The sequence below is a fragment of the Diabrotica undecimpunctata genome, chromosome 10 (assembly GCF_040954645.1).
Source record: "Diabrotica undecimpunctata isolate CICGRU chromosome 10, icDiaUnde3, whole genome shotgun sequence".
In the NCBI taxonomy this organism is placed as follows: domain Eukaryota; kingdom Metazoa; phylum Arthropoda; class Insecta; order Coleoptera; family Chrysomelidae; genus Diabrotica; species Diabrotica undecimpunctata.
In genome coordinates, this window is record NC_092812.1 from 4,012,326 (window position 1) to 4,026,870 (window position 14,545).

Below are 14,545 nucleotides of genomic sequence, written 5' to 3' on the forward strand. Positions count from 1 at the left end.
AGAAATTAGAGATGATATGGATGTAGACATTTCAAATGAGTTCGCTGTTGACTCTTTAAACAGAGGAGACACAAGAAAAACGGAAAAACGGAAAATAAGTGATGAAAATATTATGGGTGCTAAAAAGCCAAAAAATGATGTAAACGAAATATTGAACAATACTCAAAAAAGAAAACGTGACGACGATAACGATACTATGGATGACCAAGCAATTAAAAAAATAAGATATAATGTATAAATATAAAAAATAATTTTATGTGATTTGTAATATTATAAATAAAATTGGTCACGAAGTATTTTTACTACATTTAAAAAAAATACATTGACGCAAATCTACAACAGGCTATGCAACGTGATTAAATTTTTATTTCTTCATCGAAAACACATTATACATGCAATAAACATATTTAACGATAACGCTGACGTCAATGCATTTTTAAGTCAAATAGGTCACCAAAATACATTATATGCAGATAAGCACATTTTATTTAGATAATGATAAATTAATTTTGGAATAATAAACGTTTTAATGATAAACATGTTTTGTACTATTTTCTGCATTGCAATAAAGATCAAATAGGTCAGTCAATTACGTTAATATATATTTTTTTATTCTTACTATTTAAATTCGGTTAATTTTAAATTGATCTATCAGTTAGTCAGTGATACTAATTCAGTCTGATCTGTATCTTTGTTAATAAGCTGTGTGTTAACAGTTCAACAGCGAAAAAAAGTAAAGATAACAGTGAAATGGGAGTTAAGAGTTGTGTTGTTGAATTCCATAGTAAGCAAAGAGACAATGCCAGGACAAGACTCTTCACGAGAGAATTTAGTAGGTATCGGCAAAGAGATGAGGGTGTTCAAGCACAACAACTAGGGAGGCTTAACCATTTAGAACCCCATAGAGATGCCGATTACCCATTAAGAAGGAGACCGCTACCATTTCCAATCGAAGGAATCAACAACATGAGAAGACAGTAATTTTAAAATTTTTTTATGTAATTAATAATAATTAATATATGCTCTATTTTCTATTATCGTTTTTTTTTAATGAGATAAAAGACTTGTTGTTGTATGTATTATGGGTATTTGGTTGGAAACAGTCAAGATGGTTGGTAATAAGAAAAAGACAAGAAACACCACTAAAGGAAGGGTCACATCCTCCTCCTCCTCATCTTCTAAAAGAAAAGCTTCCAAAAGAAAAATTTCAAAGCAAAAGTCATTTAGTTTATTGAGAGTAATTAGAGACATTAGGAAGAAACTAGTGGAAAGCAAACCAAGAACGTTAAGGGAAGCTATTCAACAAGCATTAAAAATTGTGAAATCTTACAAGAACATTAAAAAACCACGTGGTCGAGTAATCCAAGTTCCAAAAACTGGGGGTATATTACCTCTAATACCGATATTTGCTGGGTTGAGCGCATTGGGCACTATTGCTGGGGGTACATCAGCTATCGTGAAGACTATTAACGACGCAAAAGCAGCTAAAGAAGATTTACTCGAAAAACAACGTCATAATCGTAAAATGGAAGCACTGGCAATTGGAAAAGGTTTATACTTGAAACCATACAAAAGAGGAATGGGTATTTTTTTATGAATAAGAAAAGGGATCAAATAAAAATTCCAAAACATGCTTTGACAAATGTAGATTTACAAAAATATGCAAAATTGTTGAAAATCCCCCACTTCAGAGCTGTATTTATGAGAAATGGGTTTCCGAAAAAAATTTGGCAATATGAGAGTGGAATTATTAATTTAGACAATAAAGACGGTCCTGGAACTCATTGGACAGCTTACAAGAAGAATAAATCCAAAGTCGTATATTTTGATAGTTTTGGTAATCTGAGACCACCGTTGGAAGCTATATCATACTTTAATTCAAATGGTTATTGTCAAATTGTTTATAATCATAAAATTTATCAAACTTATAACACTGCAAATTGTGGACAATTGTGTTTAGATTTTTTAAATAAATACACTTTTTAAAAGAATATTCTTTTATTTACTCTATGATTATCGTTTGAACATGTCGTACACTTTTGTGTTATCTGGAAGAGAATCGGTGTTATCAACAAAAATTTACCCACCAATTATTTTAAACGAAAATGAACAGTATGTACTAGGTTTAATAGATTTCATGTCATACAATACAATTCCAAATGTAGACCAAACAAACAAGTTTTATATAGATGGTTACGATATAACGATTCCACATGGTTCTTATGAAGTCGAAGATCTTTCAAATTATTTAACTGAAAAAATAACTGAATTAGAATTAAAAGTAGATCAAACACCAGATAAAGATGATACAGAAATTAATAAAGGAAAGAGTCAAGAAAAAAATAATACAATTGGTAAAGGTGTGCCTAGAAAAAATCATAATATAGATCAACCTACAAGTTTGATATTGAGAATTAATAACAATACACTCAAATGTGAAATAAAAAGCAACAAAGTAATCCATTTTGAAAAACCAAATACCATTGCTCCCTTATTGGGATTTACACCAAAACGGCTCTCACCTTTAAAGACTCACGTAGCTGAGAATCCTGTACATATCACAAAAGTTAATTCTATTTGTGTGGAATGTAATCTAATCACTAATTCATACGTCAATGAAAACCAAGGTCATATCATCCACATGTTTTATCCAAATGTCTTACCGGGTTACAAAATTGTGGAAATTCCAAAAAAGATAATTTATTTACCTGTCACAAATAGATATATTGATGAAATTTTCATTAAAATAGTTGACCAGGACGGTAATCTTGTTAATTTCACACGAGAAGTTATTACGTTAAGACTACATTTAAAAAAAGTATAAATAATGGTTTTAATTTACAACTGTAGCAAATTTAATCCAGGTGTGGACAGTGTATATAATATTAAGAGTGTTGATAAAAACATTAGTGACAAGCAGACTCTCAAACCGTTGACAACAGAAAACAAAGTCTTTTTAACCTTACTAGGATTTAAAATAAAACACAACAACTACGACAGTGACAAGGAAAAAGAAAAGAAATACTTGGTGTAGAATAAAGTTTTTTATTAATACTAGAATACTTGGGATTTTCTTGAGGTGTACTTGTAAGAAGGGGGAATATGAGTTTTAACATTTTAAATATTGGAGATCGTGTATTGGTTGACAATTCAGTTGTGAGTCGAGAAATGCACAGTCATTTACCCTATGCCAATGCAACTTTTAATCATTGTGATGAAATAAGAATACCAATTCGGACTCAAGATATATACACCCTACCTTCTGAGAGTTATCTGTATATTGAAGGACGTTTAACGAATGATGGGAAAGAAAGCAATACTTTGCGCTTTATTAATAATGGTTTGATGCATTTATTTGATGAAATACGATATGAAATTGGAGGCTGTGTAATAGATAGAGTGAGAAATTTAGGTATAACAACGACAATGAAAAATTATGCTTCGTTCACACAAACTGAATCTAATCGATACAACTGTATAGGTTGGAGTATTAATGACACACCAACAGTTGCTGATAAAGCAGGAAATTTTAATGTTTGTATTCCACTCAAACTTGTACTTGGATTTTTTGAAGATTTTACAAAAATTCTTATTAACATACGCCAAGAACTCGTATTGATAAGAAGTTCAACTGATTTAAATGCAGTAATGTCTACAGTAGAAACTGAACTGAAACCAAAAGTGGAAATATTTAAATTAATATGGAAAATGCCTCATATTCAAGTGTCCGATTCAGAAAAGTTACGTTTATATAAATTTATTGAAAATGGGTCCAGTTTGGAGCTTGCATATAGAAGCTGGGAATATCATGAAATTCCTCTACTGCCTCAGACAATGAAATTTAACTGGAATGTAAAAACTACCAGTCTATTGGAGAGAACACGATTTGTTTTGTTTGCATTACAAACTGCCAAAAAGAATGCAATAAAAGAAGAGAACAGCTATTTTGATCACTGTAATCTTACAAATTTAAAGCTATTTCTAAATTCTGAAATGTACCCGTATGACAATTTTAACTTGAACTTTAGTAAAAGACATTATGCCCTTGCATATGAAATGTATGCACAATTTCAACCGTCGTACTATTACAAATCCATAGGAGATCCATGCCTTACTATGTTACAATTCTGTGCTGTTGCTCCGATATTTGTTATTGATTGCAGCAGACAAAATGAATCAATTAAATCAGGAAGTGTCGATATGAGAATAGAAATAGAAACTAATAAGAATATACCAGCTAACACAACTGCTTATTGTATAATTATACATGACCGTATTGTTAATTATAATCCTTTAACCAATGTAGTTCAAATGTTTTAACTGTAGTTCATCTAATGAAGCAAATCTGTACTTTGGGTTTTTAAGTATAAATAAAAAGTTAAAAAAAAAGTTTACTCTTATTTAACACCCTGTACACAATAAATATTTTCATAACCTTGTTGATGTTAAAAATAAGTGTCTAATTGGGGGCTAGACTAGTACCAAATCTGAAAGCTGTTCAAGACCTGTTCAAAGCTGATCAGGACCTGTTCAAGACCTGTTCAAAGCTGATCAGGACCTGTTCGAGACCTGTTCGAGACCTGTTCAAAGCTGATCAGGACCTGTTCAAGACCTGTTCAAAGCTGATCAGGACCTGTTCAAGACCTGTTCGAGACCTGTTCAAGACCTGTTCAAAGCTGATCAGGACCTGTTCAAGACCTGTTCGAGACCTGTTCAAGACCTGTTCAAAGCTGATCAGGACCTGTTCAAGACCTGTTCAAAGCTGATCAGGACCTGTTCGAGACCTGTTGAAGACCTGTTCGGGACCTGATCCAGAGCTGTTCAGAAGTTAAGCGAATACCTACATTTTACGATGAATAAAGATTTGAAAAGACAACTTATAACTAAACGGAGAAACATCCAAAGTAAATTAAGACAATTAAAACAAGGACAAATAATCCAAGAAGATTTATTTAATCCAATTACAAAACACTTGAAAAATATCGAGAACAAGTTAAATAGTTCACAAAATTCCAGTCCAAAAAATGAAACAAAAAACGATGAACCTTTAAGGTACATTAAAAACGATGATGACGATAATGAAACTACTGACTTTGAAACAAGTGAAATCAAACAATCGATATTGAACAACATTGAAGTGGATGATATAAAAGAACAGATTAAAAATGATAAACACTCTGAAAATCGATTTGAAGATATTGCTAACCAGGCGCGTGTAGACTACTGGGATCAATATGATCCATTGCCTAGGAAATATATTACAAATATGCACGCTGATGTTCTAAACAAAGAATTTGATCATAAATATGGAATTCGATTTGATGAAACATCTGAAAAGCTACTGATTGGGAATTCTGAAATAGATTTAGATGGTGCTGATATTCTTTTAAAAAAGAAAAGGTACAGGGGAACACCAGGTTTATATTAGCTTTTGTTTAAGAAATATCCAGCTAGTTTTACAGATGAAGATGAGAATAACTATAAAAAGATAGTTGTAGCGACGAATGCTCACAGAAGGCATTACAGATCAAGTAAACAGATAGATGGTAGTAGATTAGAAAAATATAAAAAAATAATTGCACCAATAACAGAAGGTAAAGGATTGGTTATGGAAGTAAACAACAATAAAATCGATTACGTCCACTGGGATGATCCAAATGAACTTGTAGAGCGATTACGTTTATTACTATCTTCACAGCTAGCTGGCCATACAGGACATACAAATGAAATAAATTCAATTATTGAAGAACTAAAAGAGGCAAACATTATAGAATAAATATCATGTCTGTTAAAAGAGATATTGTTAATGAGTTACACAAACCTGCAAGAATTAACTTTAAAAGACGAAGAATTATTATAAAATCTCTTAATGATTTGTTCCAAGCCGACTTGATTGATATGCAAAAATATTCAAATACAAACAGAAATTTCAAATATATTTTGGTTGTAATAAATTGTTTTTCAAAATTTTTATGGGCTTTACCACTAAAAAATAAATCAGGTGTTGAAGTAGCCAAATGTATGGAGTATGTGTTTAAACAGCAAAAACCAAATAATTTTCAAACAGATATGGGAACTGAATTTTTTAATCCACATATGAAAAAATTGATGAAAAAATATAATATTAATCATTACAATGTATACAGTGAGGCTGCGATTGCTGAGCGAGTTATTCGCACGATTAAATCAATGATTTGGAAACAGTTTAGTTTCAACGGTACCTACAAATGGATTAATATTTTACAACAAGTTGTTAATGAATACAACAATAAAGTTCACAGAACAATAGGAATGAAACCAGTGGATGTTAAGAAGAAGCATGAAAAACTATTGTTAAACACTGTATACAATCACATTAAAATTGTCGATTTGAAAAGTCAAAAATTTCATATTGGTGATCATGTACGCATTTCAAAACATCGAGGAGTTTTTGACAAAAAATACAATCCAAATTGGTCTAATGAAATTTTCACTGTTTATAAAATAAAACTGGGAAACCCTATTACATATTATTTAAAAGACTATAAAGGTGAAGAAATTCTTGGGGGATTTTATAAGGACCAGTTACAAAAAGTTAAACATAAAGACAGTTATTTAGTTGAAAAGGTATTAAAGAGAAAGAAAAATAAAATTTTTGTCAAATGGTTATGTTTTGATAGTTCTCACAACTCATGGATAGATAAAAGTGACGCAATATAATAAAGAGGGGATAGAAAAATATGTAAAAGACGTTCCACTTACAAGATTTTGTTTGTTGTTAGAGAATATCGAGAGAGAGAGAAAACATGTTCATTGTGGATATTCAAGGTTTCTCTTTTCCTGGGGAAGATGTATTTCTTTGTAGGGAAATTGCTATTTTAGATCCTACTACAGAAAACATTATACACAGAATGGTTGTTTTACCAGTAACAGAAGCAATGATAAATAAGTCATATAAAATGTATCGAACAACAATATGTTCAAAACCATGGTTTAATTTGGCAATCTTGGCATTTTTGTGATACTCATCTAAAATATGAAGAAATTTTAAAATTTTTACACGACAACGTATTAGACGAAACAATATTGGTAAGAAATCATGAAACAAAAAAATATTTGGAAAAATTCATGGAAAATCGCATTGATTGTGTACAAGATGAACCTAATATACTTTCCGATGAGACTATGAATCATATTTTTAAATCACATCCATGTTTTCAACATAACAATGAAAATTTACAATGTGCTCTAAACAATGTATTTAATATTCATTATTGGTATAAATATTGTAGAAAGTGTTGACAATAAAAAAATAAAAATTAAAAATAGTCTTTTATTAATAGATACACACAAGACATTTATTTTTAAATTGATACCAGACATGAAGCTTGTAAAACAAAAGACTACGCTTGATGTGGAGAATAATTTATTGGAACCAATTGAGAATAAGTTTAAAAAGCATGGAGTTTTGTTCCCTTCAACTATTCGATGTCTTATAGTTGGCCCTTCAAATTGTGGTAAGACCAATGTGATGATAAGTCTATTGGAACATGCTAATGGATTAAAATTTGAAAATGTGTATATTTACTCAAAATCATTAATGCAACCAAAGTACAAATATTTAGAAACTTTGCTAGAACCAATTAAAGGAATAGGATATTATACTTACAGTGGAAGTACGGATATAATGCACCCATCTGAAGCGAAGCCCAATTCAATTTTTATCTTTGATGATGTTGCTTGTGACAACCAAGATGTTATTCGAGAATACTTTAGCATGTCTCGACATTCTCAGGTGGATCCATTTTATTTGAGTCAGAGTTATGCAAAAATACCTAAACACCTTATAAGAGACAATGCAAATATTTTAATTGTATTCAAACAAGACGATTTAAACCTAAAACACATTTACAATGACCACGTCGGAACAGATATGACTTTTGAAGATTTAAAAAAAATATATTCGATATGCTGGAAAGAGAATTATGGATTCTTATCAATTTTTAAAGACAGTGAAATAAAGAATGGTCGATATAGAAAAAAAATTGATCAATATTTTTTATTAGAATAAAAGTTGTAAGTAATAAATAAATAAAGAGATATTATTAAAAAGTATTTTATTATAATCTATAAAAATATATACACAGATATACATACAAAAATATTTTCCTCTCGCTCAATCTTCATTCCAATACCAACACATATCTGAAATAAAATATATACTAGTTACCTTTTTTTTCTAGTGGGAAGCAGAAAGCACTTACTTGTTTATTATGTCCTTTGACTTAGAAAATGATCTATATTCAGATCATCCGCATCACATTCTTCTTCTATATGTACTATTGTACTTGGAGAAGGAGGAACCGTTCTTTGCTTCTTGCTTGATGTTGAGGCAAGAGCCTCATCCGGTGCCTCTTGTATGTATAGTGGTCTCTTCAACCCAAGCTGCTTTTGGACTTGTTGATGTCGCTCAAACTCTTCCAATTCATAGTCCAACAAGTTAAATCTGTATCGTTTTACGACATTCTATTCTCTAAAATTTGGAATTCTTGCTCTGTCTTTACTTTGGTCCTCATATACCGAACCGGAAGATTCCCAAATTTCTTTTTAAGACTTTTGCTATTGGGTGTATAGCTGAGACTCACAAATATTTTACTTCCCTTAAGAGACGATTTCCCTTAAAAATACGATCATTAGAATAAAAAATGCATATATAGAATATAGAATAAAGAAATGAGATAAATTAGTAAAATATCAAGAGGTAAAACAAAACAAAATAAAATTATGTATAAAATTATTTTAGATAAACAATAAAATCAAATGCAAATATGGTGAAATAAAGAAGGAAAAAAGTGTATAAATAATAAACTCAATACTTACACAAACAATTCCTTTATAATAAGGAAAGCCGTTTCAATAGGAAAATGAACCGGATCTTCAGTTAAAATTACCAACTGACAGGGTACTGTTGCCATTCTTGATGTTGTTTGTTCACTGCTTGCTACTTACAATTGGATTAGTCTTAAACGACTGTCTGTATTTATAACAAGAAACTGAGAGAAAAAAACAATTTAACATTAAACTGACTTTGTAATTTTAAAACATTGCAAATAACTTATTTACATCAGAGTTAACCTTTTTGACCCATAAAAATGCAGTCACGTTGAACAACATCTTATTTGCGTCAGATTTGATCTTTTGACCCATAAAAATGCAGTCACATTGAATAACAACTTATCTGCATCAGATTTGATCTTTCTGACCTCTAAAAATACAATCACGTTTAATAACAACTAGTTTGCAGAATTATTGATAAATTTAAACTTTTTGATCCTAAAATATAATCACGTTGAATAACAAGTTACAGAAATACGTCAATTGATTTTTTTTTTACTGGATAAGTATAAATTGGAGAGCATCCTAATATTTGGATTTTATTTGTGCATTCGAGAGTTACCAAGTTAAGTTGAACCAGTTACTAGTGAAAAAAAAATGAGTCAGCAAGTAGTCGATGAACTTTCCAACCAGATTGTAGAGAAGATGGAATCGTTAAGTAGATTAATTAAGAGAAAATCTGATTTACGAAACGTAATAAGATATTTGAAAAAACAAATTTTTATTTTGAATAAATGTTTAAAGAATAGTGTTTCTTGTGAAAAAATTTTCACTGTATAGAAGCAAATTTAACTATTCTTAAAATATATCTTGAAAACTTTAAGAACAGACTAAATGCTAGAAAAACTCTTAAAAGGTGTTTATTGTGGCAGGATGTGGAATCTTGTTTTAATAGTAGAATAAGAACAGGGCTAGTAGTCAATTTAAAATATAAAGAACCCAAAATATTTTTGGAAAAAGCTTTTAGGAGTTTTTCAATTCAAATTAGAAAAAGTTTGTTGTCGTGTCTTTTAAAAGTTAATTTGATTTTATATGGTGTTTTTATCAAACCACAAAATGGTGAAACCTCTATTAAACATTTTTCAACCAAAAATGTAACAATTGACCAAAATACAGACCTCAAGGATTGGTATAAAATTAATTGTATTAATGTGATTTTAAAAAAATTTGAGGAATTTCAAGAAAGAGATAGTGGTTGGGCACTATCACAGATTCTACATTTAAAAGTTAATATAAATAGGTATAATCCAATACTGAGTGGTATTTCCAATTATGTTAAATTACCTAAATATATAATTAAGCAATACAAAGAGTGTAATTAACATTAAAAATTCTGATCCTTATTGTTTTCTCTGGTCAATTGTTGCAGCGTTACATCCTGCTAAAATCAATGTTACACGAACCTCATCTTATCCTCATTTTAGTAAGATATTAAAGTATCATAATATCAGTTTTCCCATTGACATAAAAGATATCCCTAAATTTGAAAATTTAAATAAACTTTCGATAAATGTTTTTACAACAAAAGGAACAGGAAAGGAAATTTTACCTTTGCTATTAAGTAAGACTAGTTTTTCTCCTCGTATTGATTTACTTTTAATTCATTCTCAAGATAATAGTACAAATAATAATAGTAGTGATGAGGATGATGGTCCTTTGTGTAGAAAAGATCTATTTCATTTTGCTTATATTAAAAATTTTTCAAGATTAGTAAATCAACAAGTTAAAAATGTTAGAAACAAAAAATGGTTTTGAGAAAGATGTTTTAATCATTTTAGTAATGATGTACACTTACAAAATCATTTAGAGGACTGTATTAATTCAAATTCAGTTAAGATGGTTTTACCAACAGAAAAGAATAATATTATGAAATTTAAAAATTTTAAACATAAAGAACTTGTTCCTTTTGTTATTTATGCTGATCTAGAAAGTATTCTTATAAAATGCATTGACAATGACAATGATCCTAATATAAAAACTCATTTGTCTCAAAAGCATGAAGCTTTTAGTATAGCTTATTATTTTAAATCTTCTTATAATGATTCCTTATCATACTATAAATCATTTACCGGTCACGACTGTCTTGTGTGGTTTGTAAGAGAACTTGAAAAGATAGCAAAGAGAATAACTAGAGAAAATTTATTGCAAAAATTCAACAAGTTAGGTCTATTAACTGATAAAGAAAGACATGATTTTAATTTGAGTTTTGTTTGTCATATTTGCACTAAACCTATAGTCGATCCATTGGATAAAGTTAGAGATCATTGTCATATTACAGGAAAATTTCGAGGAGCTGCTCATAGATCTTGTAATGCTAATTATCAAAATACACATACAATTCCGATTGCATTTCATAATCTCTCTGGCTATGACGCACATTTTTTAATTAAAAGCCTTAATAATAACGTTAAAGGTAATATATCACTACTTCCTCTAAACAAAGAGAGGTATATATCATTTACCAAATACATTCAAAATACAAATATTCATTTTAGGTTTATAGATTCGTTTCGATTTATGTCTGATTCATTAGATAAACTTTCCTGTAATCTAAATGATGATCAAAAACAAATAACGAGAAGGTACTTTGAAGATGATTTTAAATTTAATTTAGTTAAACGAAAAGGTGTTTTCCCATATGTATACCTCGATAATTGGGAAAAGATGCAAGATACTTGCTTGCCACCTATTGATAGTTTTTTTAGTAAAATTAATAATGAAGGAATACCTCATGAGGATTATCAACACGCATGCACTGTTTGGAACACGTTTGAGATAAAAAACTTGCAAGAGTACGCGGAATTATATTTAAAAACTGACGTATTACTTTTAAGTAATATTTTTGAAAACTTTAGACTGATGTGTTTAAAAACATACGGTTTAGATAGTCTGCATTATTTTACTTTACCAGGGTTAGCATTTGATGCCATGTTAAAAGTAACAAATGTAGAATTAGAGCTTTTAACAGATATCGAAATGGTTTTGTTCTTTGAAAAAGCAAAACGAGGAGGAGTGTCACAATGTAGTAACAGATATGCAGAAGCGAACAATAAGTACATGGGTGATAAATATAATCCTGGTAAAGAGACCTCTTATACAATGTACTTTGATGTGAACAATCTATATGGTTCAGCTATGAGTTATTTCCTTCCTTATGGAGGATTTGAATGGATACCCTTAAATGATATTTACAATTACAATATATTAAATTGTCCCAATGATAGTGAATACGGATACATGCTGAAAGTGGACCTTGAGTATCCAAAAGAACTTTTTAATTCACACAAAGATTTGCCATTGTGTCCAGAACACATAACTCCACCAACTTCTAATTCTACCATTAAAAAACTCTTAACGACATTGTATGATAAAAAGAAGTATGTTATTCATTATATGTATTTAAAACAAGTTATTAGCTTGGGACTGAAGCTTGCTAAGATTCATCGATGCCTAAAATTTAAACAATCACCTTGGTTAAAGAAATATATTGACTTAAACATTGAATTGAGAAAGGAGAGCAAAAATGAATTTGAAAAAAATTTATTCAAACTTTTTATAAACGCTCCGTATGGCAAAAGGATAGAGAATGTACGTAAATATATGGATATAAAAATTGTAAACAAACTGGGTGGTAAATACGGTGCTAACTATTACATTTCCCAACCGAATTTTCATAGTTGTACCATATTTGATGAAAATATGGTAATAATTGAAATGCAAAAACAGAAAATTAATTTTAACAAACCTATTTACATTGGGATGTGTATTTTAGATATTTCGAAAACAATTTTGTATGACTTTCATTATAATTATATTAAAAAAAATTTTCAAGATAAAGCCAAGTTATTATACACTGACACAGATAGTTTAATATATCAATTTTATGTTGATGATATATATGCTCATATTAAAGAGGATATTCATAAGTTTGACACATCAGAGTACACTGAAAATAATGTCTATAACATTCCCTTAAGGAATAAAAAAGTATTGGGCTTGATGAAAGATGAAAACAAAGCTCAAATTATGACACATTTTATAGGATTGCGCTCAAAAATGTACACGATAAAAACTTTAAATCAGGATCAGGAAATTAAAAAAGCAAAAGAAATTAAGAAATCAGCTTTAAAGGAACTAACTTATGAAGATTATTATAAAAGTTTATTTAAAAAAACAATTGTAGAGGTTTCCCAAAATTCTATTGTCTCCAAAAAACATGACGTCTATACAATAGCTCAAAGAAAAGTTGCACTTAGTCCACATGATGATAAAAGAATGGTTAATTTTTTAAGCACTGACACTTTACCATGGGGTTTTAATGATAAATAATTCTTAAATACGTTTGATAATAAAAAAATTCCTTATTCTTTATTTATTATTTTGGTAATAAATAAAAGTTTGTTTTTTAAATTATCTTTCTATTTTTGTACATCAGGTTTTCTTTAACCGATTAATCTACAAATTAAAATGGGTCCTCTATGGAGTGGTAAGTTATTTCACATATAACTTAAAAAATATATCGGTAATTAAAGCTGTTTTTTTTTCTTTAGAAAAGTAAATTGTCATGGGAAAAAGTTTTTACCGACCAAAAAAGATTTATAAAATTACAATCGAATACAAGAAGAAAAATAATACCATACACCCAACCTACTACTTCTATCATCAAAATGTATAGAACGTTATGGTGTGAAAACTGTAAAAAATTCTTTTGTTTTTGTCAAACTTCTTTAGAGATGCATGGAGCCATATTACCTGACTTGTATTGTTTCGAAACCATGCCTAAATCATAACACACAAAGGTAGTAGTATTTGTAAAACAAATATTTCTTAATTAATTATTTTTATGTTTTGATTTCAGCCTTTAGACCATGTAATTCCAAAGAACCGCGAATCCCTCCAGAAGATCAGGGATGGAATCGTATCCAATGAAGTGGTCAGGTACAAGGACCGGTACGATTCCCAAATATTACGGGGTCATTCTTCACATCATGATAACTTGGTGACAGCGAGTTACATGGATTCTGTGACGAGGGACTATTATCGACAGGTTAAGAAAAATATACATTACAACAGTAGAGTGTATATTTTTAATCAGACAAATAACTTGTTTCAAAACAAATAAAATTTATAGTATCAATCCAATATTGTTTTATTTACATCTTTATTTACCGACATATATTATTAAAATATATATATACACAATAAAGCATTTATGTGATACATAGTTATTTTTCCTTTTCCTACAAGTTTCAAAAGTAAAGATAAGACTAGGCAGGCTAGGCTAGGCAGGCTATACAGATATATCTAAGCATCGTACACAAAAAAAAATTTTTGACGCAACAACACCTAAAATATTTCCAAGTCTCAATACAAATTTATTTTTTCGATCACCCTGTACAAATTTAACCAAAAGAAGAGGAGATGAAGCGATAAGCGATGAGTTTTGCACTCGACATACAAGGTGGTCCGTTCCACTCAAAGACACCCCCTCTGGTCATTGTCGACCGATTCTTTTACTTCTTCAGGACAGGTAAGACAAAGAAGAGACAAGTGAGACAGGTGTAAAAATATACAGGTAACGTAGGTGACAATTCTTCGGCTGAGAAGAAGAGATCTAGAGATAAGCGACTAGTTCTTACGACCCTCTGGTCATTGTTGATCACTTCTTCGG

General features: G+C 29.9%; 1 protein-coding gene across 1 annotated transcript; it reads left to right on the plus strand.

Moving 5' to 3' along the window:
• Positions 1 to 10,710: 10,710 nt before the first annotated feature.
• Positions 10,711 to 13,328, plus strand: LOC140451591 (uncharacterized). Its single transcript, XM_072545439.1, has 2 exons — positions 10,711 to 12,251; positions 13,310 to 13,328. The coding sequence occupies exons 1-2, from the start codon at positions 10,711 to 10,713 to the stop codon at positions 13,326 to 13,328; spliced, it is 1,560 nt and encodes a 519-aa protein (XP_072401540.1).
• Positions 13,329 to 14,545: the final 1,217 nt, after the last annotated feature.